The 23,628-nt window shown below is 42.1% G+C and overlaps 1 protein-coding gene across 1 annotated transcript; it reads right to left on the reverse strand.

The window, feature by feature from the left end:
• Positions 1–1,172: 1,172 nt before the first annotated feature.
• LOC133359092 (uncharacterized) lies at positions 1,173–23,628 on the reverse strand. The gene is made up of 13 exons (XM_061577477.1): positions 23,518–23,628; positions 21,960–22,074; positions 20,170–20,226; positions 15,924–15,986; positions 14,146–14,223; positions 12,749–12,826; positions 11,083–11,160; positions 9,265–9,309; positions 9,075–9,152; positions 7,679–7,738; positions 5,121–5,207; positions 3,473–3,565; positions 1,173–3,100 (listed from the first exon to the last, which is right to left on the reverse strand). Exons 2-13 carry the CDS (start codon positions 22,039–22,041, stop codon positions 3,030–3,032), a joined length of 870 nt encoding a protein of 289 aa, XP_061433461.1. The 5' UTR covers positions 22,042–22,074; positions 23,518–23,628; the 3' UTR covers positions 1,173–3,029.

The following is a 23,628-nucleotide window of genomic DNA, read 5'->3' on the forward strand; positions in this document are numbered from 1 at the left end:
CAACTTTGGCGTGTTGTTAGAATTTTCCAACAACGATCCATGTTTATTGAAATATTGTCCATTTATCCCGTTGTTTGTAATCTCCACAAATATACTAATCATTAATTTGACTGTGTGTGTGTCTGTATAGGGGGCGGTGGTGCAGTAATTAGCGTTGTTCACTACGAGCTCGGTGGCGTGATATCGATTGTCGCCCACGTCCATCAGTGGCGAATATCTGCATTTCGTCAACGCAAACGCAAATTAGCACATGAGTAACAAAGGCTGCGAGAGGCGTGGTGCTGGCCACCCACCCCATCAGTGCTCCTTAACAGTGGTGCTCTCCAACAGCACTTGCCCTTACAGGCTGTCAGGCTATATTGTGGGAACGTTGATACCTATATTCATGATAGCGGCAGGCCAAAATCTAACAAAATTATCGCGCAAAGCTTTATCCTAAAGGAACACACAATCCACAAAAAACACTCCGCCTCCTTCATAGACACAGAGCTTCGTTAATGAGGAGTGAAAAAATGGTACACAATGTATGTTGAACTTATTTCGCGCCTTACGTAGCCAACTGTGCTAATCGATGTGATGGCACCGTAGAGCGCTGTCACTACACTTTTAACAACAGCTTTAATCATAGATGCAGCCCTGGGTCCAGGTGTAACAATGCCCTCTGTAGATACTTTACCCGCTATTGCATGATGTTATACAACACATTTAACATCTTATTACATAGAGGGATAACTAATTAATATTTTGAGTGAGCAAATGAGATTGTTTTAAAGCTTTCGTGACTGCAGGGATTCATATTCTTGGTTCTTTCGGTAAAGTCACGTAGAAGGGAAATAATAAAATAATATAAATGTTATTGTTTTTATTCTTCTTGGTTCTTTCGGTAAAGTCATGTAGAAGGGAAGTAATAAAATAATAAAAAGAAAACAAAAAAATGTTGTGTTTTATTTTTATTTTATTGTGTTTTATTTTTATTATTTTATTACTTCCCTTCTACGTGACTTTACCGAAAGAACCAAGAAGATGAATCCCTGCAGTCACGAAAGCTTTAAATCGAAATTGTTTTTATTGTTTTATATTTATATTATTTTATTATTTCTCTTCTACTTGACTTTACCGAAAGAACCAAGAAAATGAGATTTTATTGCTTATTCATAATTGATTTCGTTTGTAAACCTTTACCACCTTACAAGTAACATTTTGTTTACGTGACTGTATACCGACACGATCTAGCCCAAATAGAATCGTAATAATATTGGTTGTGAAAGCCTATATATGAAATTACATATTATTACTTGCACTTTAAAGAGTTGTGCAGATGTCATGTAACCCCCCAATTAATTAATCCATAACATGTTTTCCTTTGTATATTCATTGTATATTCATTTATATTTTAAATAAACCTTTAAGTTTAAGAGAATTAAATGGCGGTCACACGACATCTGGACAACCCTGTACATATCTTCCAGGACCGGACACTTGAACAGTGTAGAGTAATTCAGGGCTGATTTCTCGAGTTAAACTAACCACTCATTCATGGAACTGGCTAAACATCCCAAAGCAGGACCCTAAAATAAGCGCATTCTTATGCATATTAATGTGTCTATAGAGTAAGTGCTGTAGTATTTTTGAGGGTTGCATCTGCTTTGTGAGAGGGGGTCTGGAGTCTCAGCTCGAACCAGCGAACCACAGTTTTAATAAAAACGCATAGAGCACGGTTTTCCAAACTCCAGTCCGCGTGACTACGTCTCTCGGCGTTTACAAATGTACTCCCCATTCAAATAAAATGAACTCGTTCCACGCCGCACGAGCCCCATGATTGTTAAACACGTTTCACGTGACGAGAGCTAAGCACAGTGCACACACACTGAGATCTCAATATTAATTTGATTGTGCTATATTTACACAGACAGCGTTGATTGATTATCACATCACATTGGACGTGTTTAACAATAATTTGGCCCGTGCAGCATCGAACAATTTCATTTGTATTATACTGGAGGAATCCGGTGAGCTATAAAGCACTTTTTTATCCACAGATGTCCAGTCGGGGTAGGTGATAATGTATTAGGGGCGCGTCAGAACGTAAATGCAGAAAGACAGAGTGTGGTGGGTCGCGAGGACTGGAGTTTGAGAACCTCTCCCTGCAGACATCCAGATCACCAAAATGCACGAAAATTCACCTGAATGATAATAAGCAACGAAAAGCATAACGGTCATCTATGCGGACTCTAATTATACAATGGTCCTCTCGTATTCTCAGTTGTCTTTAAAACACAAAAAACATCCATCCCGTCAGTGCAACATTTCAACAGAGACCCTTTTGTCGCTTTGGGTCAATTTATTAAATCACAATTTGATGTCAGCGGAGATCAACTTCATAATACCTACAAAAGTGGCTGATAATGCCGTTCAGGGCCAGATTCATGAGTGCCAATATCAAGGGGGGAGGACTAAGAGGAAAATGCTTATACCAACCAAGCTATCCGCTGCACCGTCTCACATATCCATAGATTATGAACCACTTGGGACTGCAATTGAAGAGAAAGGGGTTTGACACAATGGATCTCCAGTCTCACAAGCGCAATATTTTTATGCGCCTAACGTTTTATGGCCAAACGTTAGGATTTAGTTGCATTTATATTGGGGAAATTCGATTCAATGCTTTAATTTTGTTTAGTCAGATCATTACATTGTTATTGCTGTCTTTGATGGCATTCATTACAATCTTGCAATAGAATGTGTTAAGTGGAATTATTCAGTAAAACGCAGAGCCAAAGCAACGCAATTATCATTGAGCAAGAAAACCATGCATAGGCAATTCAAAAGACCGCACGGGACGTACACGGTCCGCCCTTTGCATGCAAATCGAGAAACTTACACGGTCCAATTAACAAGATATGCGCAAGAAACATGGATTTAAGTGGCACGTGTGGTTTTTTTGAGTTGCCCATCGCTGTGACACAGAGATTTTCGTACCACACAGCACGTACGCATGTGCTCGCATGCTTGCTCTCTCTCTTGCTTCCTCACGCATTGGCGATGGTTGAAACTTGGCTGAACTGCACGGGAGAGCCTCGTCCATTGGGGCTGCTCCCACCTTTGGTGCGATTGACAGAGGCACACGATTAGTATGTATGTTGAACTTCTTTCACACCGTACGTAGCCAACCATTTTAATTGGAGGTGCGGGGGAGTGACAACAAACTGGCCGGCGGTGAGGTATTACCTGGGGAGATTTACTGGGGTTCTTTTGGTGATTTGTAAAAAAACTTAGGTAAAAAGAGGATGTATATGATGAATTTTCTGCATCACTTCTCATATCAATGAAAAAAATAGATAAAGCATTTTTTAAAATGATTCTAGGGCACAGACAATAGGAAAGAATGGCTAATAGACAGGTCTCACTGAAATGACGCTATTATAAACATAAGATGCAGCAAAGAGTCTGGTGCAAATGAGCGTGCACTTACGGCTCTGGCTTCGTTTCTTGATGAACAGCACAACGCAGGCCACCGCGATGATGGCCACCAGCAGTCCACCCACAATGCCAGCAATGAGACCCACTGCACCCGGTGAGACACAACACACACAGTGCACTGTAGAGCTGGTAGACTGTGAACCACGAAACTTAAGTTGCCATCCTGGCAGTCGCGTATCCATATTTTTTTCTCAACTGCATGTAATTTTGCTACGTGCGATTGCTGAGATTCCCCGCGTCAAAAATCGGCCCAAGTGGAAATACAGCACCAAATGTTATGATAAAAAAATGTTGTAGCTGACGGGAATATTTAACTTTACATATAATTTAACATTTAACCTTTATAATTAACCTATCGTCAGCAACATTTTTTTGCCCTTTTACCCTAAGCTATGTGTGGGAAAGTCTTTGCTCAGAAGTATTCATGGATAACATTTGTCACTCGCGAGTGTCATGCTGACTGTTATTTTGGATGGATAGCTTGACTCCCATTGTCCATAGTTCAGGTTGTTTATTAGCCATGTTTATAAAATGTCCCTGCTTTTGCAAATTCTCCATTTATACGTAACGTGATTGGCACTATCGACCATTGGCCAGGTTGCCATTGAAAACGAGCTTCTTAAGCTCAATGGCCCTTACCCGAATTTGTTTTACTGAACTGGCTGACCTGCCCAACTCTTGTCATAACTCGGTAAATCATGGAAAACACAACTTTGTTAAAGATCAAACTTGAGTTCTCTCTCAACTCGAATTTTGGGATAAATGTGGCCAACTCAAGTCGCTAAAATACAAGGTATTGTTGGCTTGATAAAAATGTGCTGTGGGCATTAATTATATCACATTTTTGGGTTTCTGATCCATGGCACTGGCTCAAAGTAGTCATCTCTTGATAACAATGTCAAACGGTCTGTCACATTGATAATAGGGCAGATGGCACAAGTTGACAATGATGTAAATTCGACCATCAACTATGTAATTATAGGGGTAGAATAATCCCACCCAGTTGTCATAATTCAAGGAGGCACGATTCGATTTTAGTAATAAATTTTAGTTTTTTTGCTTTACATTGCGGTGAATGTTAGTACGTCTAGTGGCCACAAGGCGATATGAACACATTATATGCAACGAAAAAAACCCAAAACTAACTTATGGATAATATTTGTTGCGAAAGCCTACGGGTTAAACGTATATGATTAAGTCAATGGTGAAGTAGGTTTTCAGTTTACGCCTTTTGCCCAACGTCGCGTTTTCCATGGACGTATCCCCAATGTAAATAGAGGACTTGCCATAGTTACTGTCGCTGCTGGCGGAAGGGCCTCCACCAGAAGACGTTCTATAGATCGCCTCTGGAAGTTATGTGTGGCCTACCCTTCCATACTGGCCAGGCATCTTGGAAGAGGCTGGTGTATTTGAACTTTAACCCACCGACTCGCGACCTGCCGATCGACAACCTCTGGTGGATAGAGGCGATGAGGTTTAAGAAACGTTCCCATTGTTTCAACTCCAGCATTGCCGAGATATCGAATTGAACCAACGACCTTTGAACTGCAAGTCCAGTACACTAACCGTTACACCATGGCTGCATGTATTCTTTACTTTAAGCTGGCAAACAATTTCGTGCAATATGGTGTGTAACTCACCGTTAGGCCCGTTCTCCTCTTCTATCAAATTCCGATTCTGCATTCCGCAAGCATCCACTTCCTTGGTGCATTCCATGGTCTCACAGTCTGAGGTCACACACAAAACGTACAAGCAAACAAAACCCCTTAAATGTGCCCAATCTCTTCGGAACTTGGAAGCTGGGCAGATTTGAGCCTAGTTAGGATTTGAATGGGTGTTATAGGCATGGGGGTAGCGAGGTAACTAGGAGATGGCAGTACAAAAATAGATTAAGCTCACATTGCGAAGCGTTGAGTCTTATCACCTCATCTGCGTGGGGTTTCTCCCGTGTCCTCCCACATAAAGACAGACAACCCTTAATAGATTGGCGAAACATCCCAATGCAGGACCCTTGTGAAAGAGAGTCTTGAGACTCAATGAGGCTTTCCTGGATGATTGCAGATAATATTATTAAATGTATATGCTGCCACAATTGTGCCAAACTTTTCAAATACCAAGGTCTCTCAAACAATGTGGGTTTTTATTTTACCTGACTGGCGTCATACCATATTTGCCTGGATTCCTGTCTGGCTGGCGCACGGCTAAGTCCACGTTGCGAACGTGACTGCATCCCATAGCATTGAGCTGAGTTTGTGCATCGCACTGACATCATCCCTCCTACACCCACCCAACCCTCCACCCCGGCCGGCTCTGGGTGCCGCGCAAATGCACGGGATACGCTATCATACTACATTAGACAAAAGACTGGCTGGCTAACTGTAGAGGGAAGGACATGATTAAAGAACGTGTGGACTCCTAGTTTTCTTTAAAAGGGGTACTAATTTTTTGGTTCCTAAAATATTCTCCGCTGGGTCGTGCGGATGAATATGCACAGGTCTGCATGATGCGTCGAGTTTCCGTGAGTGCTACCTCGTAGGACCCCAGCTGTAGCCTCTGTGAGCTGCAAACAGAGGCAGAGTGCATAATCCCCCTGGTTGATACGTGGCCTACTCACAGACTGACAGTAACCAGGCGCTCGCGCACCACGGCTTAACCTGCATGGGCTCTATGAAAAAGCAATTCTGAATGAACACCGGGGCAGATATATCTCGCTTAGCCTGTTGAGTCAAATCTGTCTGGAAGAGGGAAAACTCCGATTGCAAACCCAGGTTGTCTTGCTTGCAAGCAACAGAGATAAGGTGCCTCATAAGTGGTTACCCACGAGGAGGATGAATGGTTGCAGCCCAGTGGACAATGAGACGATGATTATTGATTGTGAAACCGACTTGGATGACACTGGGTCAAACGAGATCCATGTTAGGTGTTGAGGCACCCAGCATTGGGGAGAAGTGGACTCGGGTGGGGAGGGCGGCCTACTGCCGCAGATGACGTTTTCATGACGAAGCAATGGTAGAGTAACCGGTACATTTCAAGATGAACCAAAGACGACAGTGTGACAGTGTTGGATAAGAAATACACACGACACATAAATGCCAAGCACAGAACCATAAATGTCTGGGATTCAGAGATACATGACAATAACTGCGCCTTGGGTTGAACGGAAAAGGCTGAAGACTCGGACACAGGCGATTTCCTAGACAAGCCTAAAACAACATCGGCATGAATGCCCACTTTTCATGGGGAATTTGAATGCAAGGGTAGCAACTGACTACGGTACTGTAGACTAAAGGAGCTCTCCTGCAGCTGCAACGGCTTACAAAAAACAAACATTTCAAGCGTAGGACAGTTTGGAATGCCATTTCCCCTTTAATGTGTCTCATCTACAAAGGTCATAATATCAATAATTCATTGCTAACAATGTCACTTCCTGAAAGGTAGTGTCCTGGTTTCCTGATTCACAGCTATAAATGTGACATTTATAATGGAGACTGGAAGAAAGTGGCTTTGCTATGGAGTGTGCAGGTGGTGCAGCTTCACTGGGTCCCACGTGACAGAGCGACGCAGGCACCGGGCTATGAAGAGGAGGGAATATAAATGTATCGTTAACCGTTCACCACCCGACACAACCAATTAGTAAGGTTTGTCACGTAAACAAAACTAAGCAAATTAGTCACTACTTCGGCACATCGGTGTGATGGCGAGTAAACTCACGACATTTACAATTGAGTGCGATGTTTCACTGGTGATTGCAACCAGCTTCATCAGGCATTGTGAAGAAGTCTTCCTGCTTCTGGTCTTAAATAGACCAGGATGATGTCATCACTGTGAGCCTATCAGGTGCAAAGATCAGAAGGGGGGTTAATTGTAATTATGAAAATTATAATGGATTATGTTTATCTGCAAATATGCAGAACGTATTAATGACACATTTATACTTACACTACCTATCCCAAAAACCTTTATCAATAATATTGGTCGCGAAAGCCTACGTGTTAAATTGAAGAGGAGGGAAGTTCAACATGGGCCTCATTTCATTGCCTGCACCAGGGCCAATGCCAACCACGCTTGTGCTAATGCTAGAAGAGGCTATTCTCATGGTGTCAGGGGACGAGGAGACAAGACTGGAGGGTGCCCCATGGCCATGGGAGCACAGCACGAAGAGGAAGATAAGTGGAGGGGAGGTCCTCCCTGTTCTCACAATGGGGGAAGTCCTTGGCGACGTAGGCACAATGTTCCAACTGAAACTCCCGCAAGGAGGCTGCAGAAAAAAAACAGGGTGGAAGTCAATGACAGAGCACCTATTGTCCACCAACAAAGTTATGGGCATGGCCAGGTAAAGATCGCATTCCAATGGAATGGCTAATGCTAACTATATTGAACATTGGGGCATTATAGTAGGCGTGCATATATACAGGGTGGTCCAAAAGTCAGGAAACATTTATTTTAATATTGGCAATGAACATTTTTATTGTTTATTCCTTAGGTTAATATTTTATCTGTCATTATTATTAAAATCTATTTTTCATATTCCTTTTCAGATGACATTTAAAAATGGTAAGAAGATGGACTGAGGACGAATGAGTTCAATTCGTTTTTATATAAGTTAAATAAGGAAGCTGTAATCTCTTTTAAAAATGTCCCAAATCCATTTAAAAAGAATGAATGCATGCATTAATGTTAATGGAAGTAAGTTTGAACATTTGTTTAAATAAATTAAATAACCTAATGTGATTTTCAAAAACAAATAAAATAACCCTAAGTGTCCTGATGTTTGGGCCACTCTGCAATATATACCGTGTTTTCACAGCCCTTTGTCCATCCACTGCTGGATGGAGGCTTCACCACACCCACCTTCACCAACCGGCCAGTGTCGGTTGGTGAAGGTGGGTGTAGGGAGACCCAGGACAGGTTAAACAGATATCGCTGTCCAATGATGTAAGCCGTGATTCGGACTCATACTCAGGGTCACCAGGTTCTCGATTGAACAATATTCTCAATACAACAGCAAACATCTCCACGCCAAATTGATAGAAAGAGACCAAAAGTATATGCATATTTTTTCACCAAATATTGGTGAAAACTCCTTCACTATCATGAGGTGCCACAGTGGTGAGATGTTAACTTCTTCGCCTGACTTCTTCGCCTGACTTCTTCGCCTGGTATGCAGGAGGTCGTGGGTTCAAACCCGACCCTTACGCCTGTATATTTGGAGTTTGCATATTCCCCCTGTCGACATGTTGATTTTCTCCAGGTTCTCCAATTTTCCCTCACCATTTAAAAACATGCGTTTTGAGTATTTGGCTGTTATATATTTGTACATGATAAGATACTTCGTTGAGTTATAATTTTTTTATCCAGGTCGCTTCTGAAAAAGAGCTATATAGCTCAGTGGGCCTTACCAGGTAAAATAAAAACAAAATTATGATAAAAAATGTGTTCTGCTAATTTTCAATTCAAATAAAATGGCCACATTGGCAGAAAGAGACAAAAACTATATGTAATGTGTATTTGTTGTTCATAAACTGTTAATGAAAACTCCTTTCCTACCATTCATGGATTAGTCCCCAATATTTGCGACAGTGTAAAACGTTCACCTGGGTCTTTAGCATACTGCAGGTGGTACGGTTCAAGGCACTCCTCTGTCTTCTTGTAACATTTATCCAGCGCGCACTCTTTGGACGACAAAACGACGCAACGTGTTACGAGTGGGCGGACGAGATCGACACGACATTGCGATGTGCGCGGAGAATGCGTCCGAGTGCGTTTCGCTGGCATGCTGCTCACCGAGCACTCGGTCAGGAATGCTGCGGAGGTTCAGCTGTTTCTTGGCTGGAACGAAAAGAGAGGTGGGACAGTGATGCAGGTGAGGGCTATTGAATTTATTTTAACACTGCCGTTCAAAACATTTTAATTGTTCATTCTTTAAGTTAATATTGTATTTATTGATTATGAATATTTACTTTTCATCTCCCCTTTTCAGATTACTTAAAAAATGGAAATAAAATGCACTAAAGACAAGGGAGTTCAATTCGTTGTTATTTAGTTACGGATATGCTAAAGAAGGCAGCTGTAATTATAAAAAAAAGTCCTGAATTTATTTCAAAGAATAATTCATGCAGTTTGAACATTTGGTAATATACATGAAATAACCCTGTTCTGATTTGTTAAAATAAATATAATAACCCTATGTGTTATGACTTTTGGGCCATCAAGTATAGATTTTTTTAATTTTACCAAAGTCGGGAAGCACAGGTCCACTAAAGGCCCAAATTGCTGAGCGGTCAGCATTTTGGGTGTGCCTCACATTTTATTTCTCAAACTTCTCTGCCTCTGTAATGTAGGGCACTCTAAATTTGTTTTGATTGAAACTAGTAGAGGACTCATTTCTCTGCAATGGTAAATAATAAACAGCTCTCATGTGCATATTCTTCGCACAATCCTCTACTCGGAGTACTAAGCTGCTTTTTATCTAATAATAAAATGCGAAGATAATGTTTTGAGATTTTTTTCAAATTCTCTAATATTTTAAGAATATTCTGGCAAAATAATGACATTAAAGCACAAATGAAGCCTTAGAGAACATTATTTAACAACTGTGCCAGTATACTGTATGAGTTACTCCCACTTCTTCAGTATCAATTATTGTTATTTAGTCTTCTGAATTTTTTTCTGCAGTTTCAATTCATATCAATGATTATTTGTTCCACGGAAATTCCTGTTTCGTCAAGTACCCAGCTAGTTTCGTTGGCAACGGCTCAAAGCAGCCACTAACAACAGAGTTATTGTTGGGGTAGACAGAACCCAGCCAGCAGCTAGCCAGGAAACTCGAGGCATAGATTATTTTTAATAGTAGTGTGATGGTAATTGGGCCCAGGGATGAATTGCTAAGTGAAATGTGAGTTGTTTTTACAAGGACACATCTATCCACAATGCAATGTCCCAGAAACATTAAATAAATTTACATTTCAATATAAATTATCTGAGTAATACCGACGATTATTGAAGGGTCTTTCTGTTACTCCATCATAACCATTCATATGCCAATTTAGAAACTGGTCAAAATATAATCTCAGGCCCCATGGTGTTAAGTGCAGTCTCTAACCCTTAGTACCTTAGTAACTCTATCCCTGTGGTCTTTCTAACACGTTGCCCATTTTTTATATATATATATATATATATTTATTTTAAAGCCACAGTGTCATTGAAAATTGTGAGGTATTTTTTATCACAGTACTAATCGAAACTAGTTAATACATGTATCTATTGCAACTGTAGTACAACATGATTACTCTTGTAATAAATGCAATTGCAGCAAAAAATCCTTTACATAAGAAAATCACTAAATTGGGGAAGAAGTGGGTAGTAGCGGGGGAGAGGCAGTCAGGGCATTGGGCAGGGATAACATGAGAAAGCGAAAGAGAGAGAACTGAGCATGGAATGAGGCAATCAGGGCCCAGCACCAACATCAAGAACATCAACAACATCAATGACGAGCCGCAGGGACAGACAGGGTAGCCAGCGCAGCATCAACGAGTTCCAGGACATCTGCAGGGGACCCAGCTCAATCTTTCGAAGCCACGCATTTACGAGCACAGCTCTCACCAATGGCCTCGATCTTCTTCTTGTAGATACTCTGAAAGCATTGCTTCCTGGCGCTCGCATAGCGCTTGCCCTTGCATGCTGTGGGGACAGTGATGCATTGACTCAGAACAACCTCCCGCACCTACCAGACACGCAGATCCCAATTGTATCAACTCTCATTTACACATAAACACAAAAATGTACAGGGACTCCTCTACTTACGAACGAGTTAGGTTCCAGAGGTCTGTTCGTGAAATCGATTTATTCCTAAGTCCAAATTTACTCCTGACGATTCCCAACATGGTGTACGGCATGTACACTGAACACGGGGAATGGCTTTGAAAGTTGTATAATCTCCTGTAGATGTAGATGCCACTGATTTTTTATGTTCTGCAGATGTAGATGCCACCACCGCCATCTATTGCGCTGCGGTTGAACTTACGACTCTCGGTCCGAACAGGAAACTGGACATATGGGTAGGTTTGTTCATATCTCTGAAAGTTTGTAAGTTGAATGTTCGTAAGTAGAGGAGTCCCTGTATATCTAAATCGGCTCAAACCTCCCGTAAATCACGTGACTCCTCCTCCGACCCCCCTGTGAAAACAGACGCTGCCCCATGCAACATCGAGGCCCTTAAGTAGCCACTTCCTCCCTGTCCTCATCTTTTCTGACATATGGTCCCATTTTTCATTATTTTCCTCTTATTTCCAAATATTTCTCTGCCCTTTCCTGTTCCAGTTTATTTTTTAAAGACATTATGTCCGTGACTCTACTCCACTTCCAGTGGTGTGGCACAGGTAAAAAAACGTTTCTAGTCTTTACCTATATTGTGAAATCATTACGATTGACTAAACTAATACTGCACATTCAAGAGACACCGTAATATGGCTATGTGAGTAATAACCAATCCCATGAGAACTCAGAAGGTAAGCAAAGTTGAACCTGGGTGGTTGCTTGGATGGGAGAGCAAGACGCATACAACAGGTGTTATAGACCATTGTGGGTCCATGTGCTGAGCGGCAGAAGACTGCAACAAAATTAATTGTTGAATTGTATGTCTGTGTGCCTACGCACGTTGCTCTCCCGTGCTACCACGCACTGACCAGTGTGGTGAAGTATGGTAAATTAACCCTCACGACCCGTACAGCCGTGGCAATACCCTCATCCAGCAGTAGACTGCTGGGTCAGGATACATGTTCCTCAGAGTAATGATGACCGTCAGATTGCCAACGCGAGTGATGGTTGTTGTCATGGTTGTAGGCCTCCGTTGATGACAATGATGAACACGGTGGGTATGAAAGTTAAAATCATGGGCAAGTTTATAGAATCTCCCCTCACCGCTACCTCTGTCCACCCAACAATATAAATGGGCACAGCACAGTAAATCGCCAGGTCTAGTGTGGTGGGGTGAAGTGTGGGCACTCCTGCCTCTCACGTACACGTCCAAGACATCTGGCCAGTGTCGACGAAGAGGTCAAATTGCACTGCAGTAGAGGAGCTCCCTCTAGCAGAGACCCTTCTGCCAGCAGTGGCACGAGCGAACAATTGTGGTGCCGCACCTTTACATTTATGATCGTGTCAATGATAGTTTGCCCGCAAGTATGCCCGGTGATGATGACCGGCGTTAGTGGCGGCGACAAGTGAAGGTATTGATGGCAACATAGGAGGGATCGCAGCGAGTTGTTACCTGTGAGCTCGTCATAGCTTTGACGTGAGTTAATTAGGCAGTGCAAGTCCACTTGATCAAACGCGTCCCCCTCGCAGACTGCCATTGCCACGCAGAAGTGTGAAGGAACACAGTTATCGTAAGTACATAAACAATTACACATTTACCGGATTTGAAGTGCATACAGGAATTCCAAATGAATGATGGCCCAGTTGTGAGGCAGTGCAAAGTGATTATCAATCACAGGATAACATAAGGATGACACATCAAGTGGCTTACTTGGTCTACACCTGCCATTCAGGCTTTTTGTATACAATGTTATTTATTTATATTTTTAGCCAATGTAAATGCCGATTGTGCTATTGGCGTAGCGTGTCACGAGAGGAAGAACTCCATTCAAATATATCGTGGCCTTTCATCGTATAGAACGGCCCATGGAAGTGAATATCATAGAGCCACCTCTGAAATCGCCTTCAATTTTGTGATATAACCCGAAGACCCACATTGCGTGTGGAGGCCCTCATCAAGCAGTGGAATGCCTCTTCCTCCCACCTTTCCACCACGATTTAATTAATCTTTACAATTCAATTCGACAGTTTGATTGGAAAAGCGAATATCATTAAAATGATGGTGGAAGTAGCGACCTCTAGTGGCTGGAGGGGTCACGTTAACCAATTTAATTTAACGTACATTAATAAAAAATAATTTCTTGCAAACGCGATTCCATGTGTGCTTAAAACATTGATATCAATTGATGAAGTGATGCATCATTATACCCCTACCTTTAAAACACATACGTTACAACTTGTGTTTGCAATTTGCAGGAGGCTGTGCTGCTAGAACGTCGCGACACAGTGCAGTGTGGGATTGAATGGAAGTTGACCCTATCCCTGCGCCGGGGAATTTTACAGCAGAATTCGCTGTTTTCTGTACGATAAGACGATGAGATGGGATTTGAAAAGACACTGAAAATGTCACATTTGAAAATACATTTAAATTCCTCTGCTGGTGTGCATCAGTGTTATCTACTTTAAATGGACACTTCAAAAGCCTGGCTTATGAGTGATACTGATCTTGGAGGTACAGTCATTCAGGCCCGTAAAATATTGTGCGTATTACAAATTGCATAATTATCATTATTAAGGGTAGGCCAAACAGTAAAAGAATATCATGAGGCCTCCTTTGCCAGTACGAAAATGTAAGAATGGATTTTACCCTTTTTTCTGGCAACAAAACTGAAACCTTTTTACGAGGAATCATGTCTGCATTAACCACAATACTTGCGGTCAAAATGCAAACAAATGCAGGTAAAAGAGAACTGGTTTGTTTTTGAAGTTGTGTCTTCTTCCTTCAAGTTTCCTTCATTCCCACTCAAATATGAGATGCATGCGGTGCCAGGGCATGCGGCTCGCGCTCACTTTCCTCCGGCGTCAGGTACTGGTTGAGTGGCTCCTCGCATTTTGTCTTCACGCTGATGCACTCTGTGAACTGGCAGACTGGTCACACGGAGAGGGCAGAAACGCACCATCATAACGATAACGTAAACCCCCACGCACAAAAACATCAGAAGGCCCGGCGTAAACGCAAGTATCGTAAACTTATCGGCTCTGTGTCAAGCTTTTGACAACGATGAGGACATTTAAACTGTGGTGGCACAGGGGGTGGTGGTGCAGAGCTTTGTGCCACAAGATGTGGTGGCGCAAGGCATCGTGGTGCAGGGTATGGTGGTGCATGGTGCAATTATCACATGGTGTGGTGGCACAGGTTGTGGGAGGAGAGTGTGGTGCTACAGGGAGTGGAGGTGCAGGGGGTGGTTAGTGCCTGGTGTGGCGGAACATTGTGTGGTGGCGCACGGTATGGTGTTGTTAAAAAAACTGCATTGGGTGCCTAAAGAAAATCCCCAGCACGTGGAGTGAAAGTTTAGACAACAAATGATCTCACCAGTAATGTACGTTTGCAATTCACACCGTGCTTATAGCTCAAGGCTATCACAAAAGGTTTGATGCTTCACAAAGCCTGCAGTGGTTTCTTAGTAGGGGATGATGTTGCTACATTTCACAGATTTTTGCAATTTGCAAGTACAGTCGACCCTTCTACATCGTGGGGGTTAGGGGCGCAGGCCCCCTGCGATCTGTAAAAAACGCGTAAATTGTTTTGGTCCCGTTGGCGAGCGACGCGAGCATCTCCAGCCGGGGGGTTCGGGGGGGGGCTTTGGGCCTTTGCATGTCGTCTGCTGGCTTTCGCGTTCTTTTCGCAAACTTTAACTTTTTACAAAATGTAACTTTAAAACAATTGTGTATGTTTATTGTATTAAAAGATAAAATACATTAATATTATATAGTACTGTACATATAATATATGCATTTATGAGTTACTAAACTTTTTGCGTGTCATCTGCGGCAATCACAAAACTCCCAAAAACCCCCCAAAATTTCCATTTAATTTATTATGCCGACCCCGCGATATATCGAAATCGTGATGGGGAAAGTCGCGATGCAGAAGGGTCGACTGTACAGCCTGTTCTCCTTTAACGTGTTTTCATAACGTGAATTGGATATAATGCGATGAATGTATGAGGGAACACTTTTTATAACGCGGATGCGAATTGGATATAACGCAATTGAATCAACAGAACTTACACTACTATGTCGCTAGTAGGAATATGCGGTTGTTCGGCTGCCTCGGTGGAGCATCACACAAGCCGGGATGCTTCTAAATGCTACCCACTCGCCTCAGTATTTGTTCAGCCTGCATATGCAACTCACGTGTTATCGCAGACTGTGCTTTCATTGCATTATATATTATTCATTATAACGCCATTTTTTTCAGAACGTGGTGTTCTTCAGGAACACAACAACAACGTTATAATCTTGCCAAATTTGGGTTGTGATGGCAGCACATATTGCCCAGCTACTACCCTGTCTGGAATGGCGTCATGGGATATTTGACATCCACTGTGAAGCCGACGGCATGCATGTTTAATATTAGCAGCAGTATTCACCAGGGTAGCCGTGCGACTCGATCTGAAAACCCTCCGCAACAAGCGGTGATTAGGCTTAACACCTGGTACAACTCGAAAACGCATCAGAGAGTTGAAAGGAATGCCTTTGTTTAAAATGTGTGAATGCATGCACATGTGCATAGTCTCAATCTGTATGTGTGTATGCGGATCGGCATGTGTACGTTTCAAAGTTACCAGTCGCATTTTCTTTGTCGCCACATTGCGTTGTCACCTCGAGGCAGCCAGTGTACTTGCAATCTGGTGAGAATAAAAAATAAAATACCAGTAAAGGTCAAAAGATAAAGATGCAGATCTGAAATGCCTTGCTTATTTCACTTTTGGCAGACGGTCCACCGACTATAGGATATCGTGCTTACTCTTCCATGCTAGACAGACGTGTTGGAATAGGTGGGAGCACCCACACTTTACCCCTCAACACGAAATCTGCATATTGACAATCTGCCGACCAACCGTGTTGATCGACAGAGGAGGAGGGATTGAAGAAACTCGCATTTCATTAATCTGTCATGCCGGATGATCGAACCAAACTAAACTATTAAGCCATGGCAGCGTCGTATTTATATCAGTAAGAAACACATTACAGCAGCAGAAGCAAATCAGCGAGAAAATGTGTGTTGAACAGGATTGGATCGCCATTTTGTCATTATCAACATTAGTCATATTTAATGATTTTGTAAATAAACATCAATAACCCAGACATACCACAAATAAAAGGCAAATCGTTATAATTCCTAAAATAAAACTTTTAACAATCTTAAGAAATAGCCACAAACAGATATATTTGTTTGATCAAAGATCATTTGAGGACGCATAGGTCATTGTGGAGCAAAGAAAATAATACAACAGTTGTGTATCAGATATTGTCAATACACTGCTGGATGAAGGCCTCTCTACATCACGGCCCCTGATGCCAGAATTCGCTTTTCTCCAGCACACGACCTGATCCCATCACCTCATCTCCACAGTGGTAATCCTCTGCTCTTGTTAACCTCTTTGTTGAATAATTTCGATTCTGATCCACCTTCAGTAATTGCCTTAGGCATGAACGTAGAATTTCTTTCCGACCTTCCTTTAACCTCCAACAACTTTTCAAACTTGTTGTGTATCACTTTTGCTCTGCACATATTTTATCTTGAGCCCAATTTTGCAGCCGTTTTTTGAGTGTGAAGTGATTAAATAATTACATTATAAGGCAGCTGTAATTCATTACAAATAAAGACTAAAATTGAAAGATTTTGAAATTACAATAGTTTCATATTAAAATTATAAATATATAAATGCATGCAGTGAACCGCTTTAAAAAATCCACACGGGAATTATGAATCATGATTTTTTTTTACTTCTATTGGTTGCACAGTACTGCCTAGCGGTTAGAATCCACGTGGCTTCTCCAATTGATTACCATATTTGCACAAGACTACAGTGGCACAATCCTGTACACCCAGCACTTTGAGGTGAGTGTTAGTGGATCACACACAATTCGTGAAAAGTCCCTATAAGTGGGTATTGAGTTGACCATCTCCTGGCTTCCTAGGGTATGGCAGTAAAGCAAGTGGATTAATCTCCATTTGTTCCACCTGTATGGGGATTGAGTGTTACCCTTCCCTCGCACACGTGGGTTTTCTCCGGATACTGTGGTTTCTTCCCACATCCCAATAGTGTATAGGGCCACAGAGCTTGGGGAATTCTTGTAAACGGTTTTGGCTTTCTTCCTGTTTGTCAGTGGCTTTCGACATCGATTAATTGTTTCTTTCTCTGAGGCTCGAGTGAAAACTGTGGATTACAAATTCAAATGTCTTTTTAACTGTTTTATATTTTAATTGGCGAATGGCAATTGTTATTAAAATTTACACAAAAATGCCTCACTTAGTTTCAAGACTCCTTTGTCAGGTGTGCCCAGAGAAAACCCACACTTATGAGGCGGGTTACCCTGAAAAATCCGCAGAGAATGATGTATTGAATAGATTAAATCCAGTAAAGGGATGGAATCTATTTTTCTGACATCTACCTGCTGTTAGAGCCCAAGCCTACAACACCTGGTATGCATTTGTGGTCACCCATTCGAGCTCTAACCAGGATTATAAACCCTCCTTGTCTACTAGGCCATCAAATGCATATAGTAGAAATAAAAAATTCGCTAAGATGATTATTATTGTTAATTATAGTTAGCCTGTAACTGCATCTGCCTCAAGATGTGTTTGCTGCCTGCTGCACTTACGTGATAATTTGCTTCAATTAACCCGTAGATCAACAGCAAAGTTAACGGATGAAAGACTATTCCTCGGTATGTTGAATTGGGTGTTCCCTCCTGCCCCGACTTCTCTTTAGGCCTCACTTCATCCTATTTAGGCCACCACCAATTTATTTTTAGACACCAATACCCTGCCATTCGCCACGAAGTGATGGTGAAGTCACCATAGCACCTGTGCCAGTCCAGGTGCACTTTGAGTCCACGTGAAGTGTTGAAGGCTCGCTGACAGGTCACGAGACAAACCCAGGTGCTATGGATTGGCTGAGATGACTGGCAGATGCACCAACTGTACCTTCCAGTGTTCTAACCTGTTGTATTTTATCCGCCAGACGCTCCGCACATTGTTGAGCGTCGCTCCTCTGCCCCACACCCTTCTTAAGACTCCTTATTATTCAATCTCCACCCATTTCCATTTAGACCCCGCCCCCTCTAACTTGAGGCCCTCCCCACAGCTTCCTTTTAGGCCCCACACCCTCCTCTGTCGGCCCCCCCTCTTCATCTTTAGTCTCTTTTTTTTACTGGACGCGGGTTTGGGTTTGTGTGTTTAAAGGCAGTACCGTGTCTTTTTTATCCATGAAACTTGGCAACTCTAAGCTAAAGCTGGGTAGATATCAGTGGAGGGTTGTGCATGGGAGAGTGGATTTTAGTGAGAGACAGCATGAGTGGGACGTGGTGGTAGTAGTGAGCGGGTAGTGGTAACAGTAGTGAACAGTTAGTGGTAGCAATAGTGAGTGGATAGTGAGCGGGCAGTGGTGGTATTAGTGAGCGTGTAGTGGTGGGGGTTGTGCAAGGGTGCTAGCGTGCGTAGGCATCAACAGTCCTGGTTGGCGGGGACAGTAAGGGGTGGTGTGGCTTTATGACCAAAATCCCTTTTCGAGCAAAAGAATAACAAGGTCATTCGCTGTCGCATACCTTCATGCCATATGGTGGTGGCGCACGCCTGTACTTCAGCACTGTGTGGAGGCGGTGATGGTTAGTGGATCACACATATCAGAAAATGCCTTTCCTATGGGCGTCGAGGTTGTCATTCTGTGGCTTGCCAGGATAACGCGGTAGAGCAACTGTGGGCTGGACTCCATCTATTCCATTATTAATGAGCCAATAGCACCTTAATATATAGAGGACCGCAGAACTTGGGGTTGGGGGGGATTTTTGCTCTGGCCCACCATCTGGCTGCCTTTCATTGGTCGTCTGTGGATCCTCTACGTGCCTCCGAGTTGATCTGCCTCTTCGAGAGTGAATATTTTGCAGCGCGTTACAAGTTGTAATTATTATTAGTATACAGTACCTCTGGAGTCGATAAATTGGGTCCCACATTGTGGGGAAGTAATAGTGGTTGTCCTATGGAGACACTTGCCCCACCATAATAATGTGGAATTATCACTACTGGTTCAGGGCTGTAAAAAGGTTATTACTGCCACTGCTCATTTGAGCAAGACATCATCCACAAAAAAAATGTCATGCCAAAATGGTAAGAATGGTAATAAAGAGCCAAGCGGTGCCATACCACAAAGTTTGTGTGGACTACAAAGGAATTGCAGGCATGTGACTACCGGATAATGTATTTTGCAATAAATTTGCAGATTAAGACATGGATTTTACTTAGACCCAAATTGGGCAAATTTGTCATATGGGTGAACGTTAAAGAATGCTATGCATTGTTTTGCCTTGGTGTCTAAATAAAAAAAATGCAAACAAAATCTTATCTACGAAACAATTCAGGTCAACACAGCTAGCCTGTGCAGATTGCCAAATATAATAAAAAAACCTTTGTATTTCCTATTCTTGGTTCTTTCGGTATTTCCCTTAGTATTTCCCTGCAGCTCAAATGCCGTAGCTCTGTGTTAGCCCTGCTTACTTCTAAGGATCGCAGTTTGTAACTCCGAAAAGCTTTTTTTTCCCGCCACGGTGTCCCACGGATTACGGGTGCAGTAATCCACGAATTTCAGGGCTTCAGGGATTGCCGAATTGTGGATTTTAGGATTGTTCTGTAATACTTAGAGCAATCCTTTTGGGTTAGCACGTCTGTCGGTCCCAAGACAGAAGAGAAGGGTAGCATGAGAGAGCTGGGAGATAGAGCGGGGCTATAAAGAAAAGCAAATGCAATGATATGCAGAATGGATTGGTGCGTCCAGAACCTGGTGCCTATTGTGTAACTTGAGCTCATACCATGGATTTCCTCCAGGGAAAACTTGCATTTTTCCTGCACCTGTACATCCGTGAACTCTAAACACACGTGCAAACAAACACACGAAACACACGGACACACAAGGAAACGACATGGTGAGGCTGTTGGGTAAAACATACAGTTGGCATCTATATGTAATTTTGACTCACGGGATATTATTATCCATCTTCATGTTAAATGTTTACCATGGAAAATGTTTGCCATAAAGATGGAAACGGACATTGCATCGAGGTATTGGTCAGCATCTCAAGCACAATTTTTTTGAATGCTTCTGCTATGTGCTGTTGATGATCACTCGATAAATATGGTTTAAAATCTTAAGCATGTAATACGTCACCAACCTTTAAAGCACACAGCTCAAAATTATTCCCAATTGTAATGCAACAAAAAAGAATTATACCTTCACGGACTCCGAATAGAAATAGTGCAAAAATGTTATACTGCGCTAATTTGCATCCCTTTGTGAAACCAACACTGAATATAATGCAGTTTGTTTGACCTATTGAACTTCAAGGCATGCATATTTGTTTAAACCAGACATAAATGTATCCATAGTTTTCTTAATTAGCAATGCTGAGATACCAGCATGAGGATATTTGAAAAAGTCATTGAAAACTAATTCATATACAACTGCTTTTCGTGTATAGTTTATTTTCCTTCCCCTACACCTCCGATTAGCACGGTAGGCTACATACGGTGCGAAATAAGTTCAACATATATACATACAGGGAGATGAAGTGAGCGCGACTAGATTGTATCATGGTGGCTTGCACCCAAAACCATATTTTCACTACGCATACATTCTTGCATGCAAATTATGTACACATGTGTATCCACATAGAGACTGCCACAATATGTCGATGTGTTTGTTATTCGTAGTGGGGAAGTGAAGTTGTAGACTGCAATGGATATGGCACGGGGTTAAAGCTGAAAGATTCCCATTGCAAGATAATTTTAGCTTTACCACTGACGCAGTCAATAGTCTTCGAGACCCCTTGTCTTATCTGATGCGCAATGTCTCATCTGGTCTTACCCGATACATAACTGTCTCAATCAGGTAGAGAACCATAGTCTTATAAAATATAGAAGTAATGTCTCATCTGGGACTGAATCCTCGTTGATCTGATAAAAAAACTATTGCCCTATCCAATATAGTAATGTGTCATCTAGAACTCTATACTTGCATTGTTGAATAGAGAACCAGTCTTATTCAATATATAATTTATATAATAATTAACATATTATTTATATGTTGCCATTAAATGATTATATATATTCTGCATTGTGAAATACCTCGTTTGTTCGTGGTGCTATATTCCTTAAGGACCCTGTACTCGTTCTCTGCAATATTGATGTTTTTTGTCTATAGTTTGTGATTTTGCTGTGCTCACCCACCATGGATCTCCATGGTAAAATAGCCAGGAAACTGGCAAAACGGGATCATCTCTGCAATTCAAGCTCAAACTTAATATCCCATCTGGTACAGAACCTTCATCTCATCCAGTCTACAAGATGCCAGTGACTTGTCAGAATGCATACTACGGCATCATCAATTCATAGCAGCGAAATGAAGGCAACCGGGGACAGCAGCGGCAGCGAGATGGCGCCAAAGGTGCCGTCAAAGCTAAGTCTTAAACGAGTTAGCATTAGCGAATGTGTTAAGTTTTCCAGCTATTAACGAGGTAACTGAGATGATAAAAGTGCATGTGGAAGGAAACATGTGTGTCTGAAATCCTTCTTTGTGCAGGAATGCAATCAAAATCATCCATACTTCGCTTTTCCTTTTCCACTTTTGAGTAACACGGCAGGATCAGCTGGCACAGCACCAACAGAAGCGGCAAATAGGCCTTCATGATGACGTGGCCACGATCTGTACACGATCAACACTGCACACACAGCAATACATTATTTGCTTTATGTTGTCATGAGATGACGTATCTATTGGTATTTTTGTCCCAATGCAACCTTTCATGTTAGAGAATGATCCACGGAAGCAGATAACACTGAGATACCTCTGATATCCCTTCAAATTAGGTCTGATCCACACACTAACTCGGGGTCGGAGGGAACTTCCCACTCGCCCTCCTGGAGAAAATGTTTGTCAACATTCTCAGACCTATAAATTTTGCCAAATTAAGTGCAGAACTAAATATTTAATGACATTTTTCTGTGCGGTCATTTGTGCCCTATCAACTCACGACACTCAGTTTTAACCCAGGATATCGGTTTTTGTCAGCTCGGCGCTCTGACCATTCGTCAGGTTCAGTGCTCATGCTCGATGTCATAGGGCCAGACTAAAGCACATTCATGTCGATTAGGATTCAATTTGAATGCCCATTTGCTCGAAGCGGCACACTAAGGGCAGCTTTAGGAATTGCAGAGTGGTAGGTCACCCATTCTGCTTTTCCTCCTTGTAGTCTGTACTCAGAAGTCCCTGCTGGATATAATATTGAATTTTTTAAATATTATAAATCTTGTTTATCCAGAAAAAACCTCACTGAGTCTCACGTCTCTTGTTTAAGAGTCCTGCCAAGTTTTCAAGTGAGGGGTGATGCTGCTGTGCATAATCCAAATTGAGAAAATTTCCATGTACAGTACTTAGTTTCGCATTGAGATGTTTGGTTAACACCAGTAACATTCTGTGCTTTCTTACCTCTAGATGAAAAGCGGAGAACCCGAAAGAAACCCATGCAGAAGGGGAGAACGTACACAATGCACGCAGAGTCGGTAATCGAACCCAGAGACGTCTTGCTGTAAAGGCACAAGTGTTACCACTTCGCCACCCTGCCGCTCAAATCTCTTCCCCCGTTTAAGAACAGACTAGGAGCCTTTTTGTCTTTGCCCATGACTGCACCCGTCAATTACAAAACCCTCTTTCTGTAGAATTGTACGCAGAACACGTTGTGGTGAAACGTTATTAGTTTAGATTGTATTTATTTAAGCAGGAAGGGCACAATGAGCGACAGTTGCAATCAGAATCTTTATTTGGACTGGAGGAATCCGATGAGCTATGGATATCCTTTTCACAGATGTCTAGTATGGGCGGGTCAGCAAGTTACAAGAGCAAACAATAGGAAAAACTATAGGAGTGTAAAATAGAGAAAATGGTAAGCAAGTCACTAAATATAAATATATAATACTTGCTTTCATTATATAGGTCCGATTTAACACGCTTGGGCAAGGCAGCAAAGCAACAACAAAAACAGTCCAGGACCACACCAAGATAAAATGTCAATTTAACATTGAACTATCGATACACAGGTAAGGATCAAAGTTACAAATCACATTTTGCAAATGTGACTGTATCCAGCACAAGATGCAACACATACCTTGCACCGTCGGTGTGAGTTGAGCGTTAGCATAAGACGGAGTCGAGCTGACAACTGACTTGGTAACGAGTGGGTGGTGACTCTTAGTGCTTTCACATTGGTATCATTTCC

The sequence above is a fragment of the Lethenteron reissneri genome, chromosome 64, assembly GCF_015708825.2.
Source record: "Lethenteron reissneri isolate LAM-NWPU_2019-01 chromosome 64, ASM1570882v1, whole genome shotgun sequence".
NCBI lineage: Eukaryota > Metazoa > Chordata > Hyperoartia > Petromyzontiformes > Petromyzontidae > Lethenteron > Lethenteron reissneri.

Excerpts from the sequence above, each read along its gene's own strand:
- LOC133359092 (XM_061577477.1), bottom strand. The coding sequence starts at position 22,041 with ATGAAGGCCTATTTGCCGCTTCTGTTGGTGCTGTGCCAGCTGATCCTG. Across the intron at positions 20,227-21,959 it reads AGTGGAAAAGGAAAAGCGAA|AGTTCACGGATGTACAGGTG; the intron begins GTATGGATGATT and ends ACGTGTGTTTAG. Across the intron at positions 7,739-9,074 it reads GCAGTATGCTAAAGACCCAG|CCTCCTTGCGGGAGTTTCAG; the intron begins GTGAACGTTTTA and ends TTTTTTCTGCAG.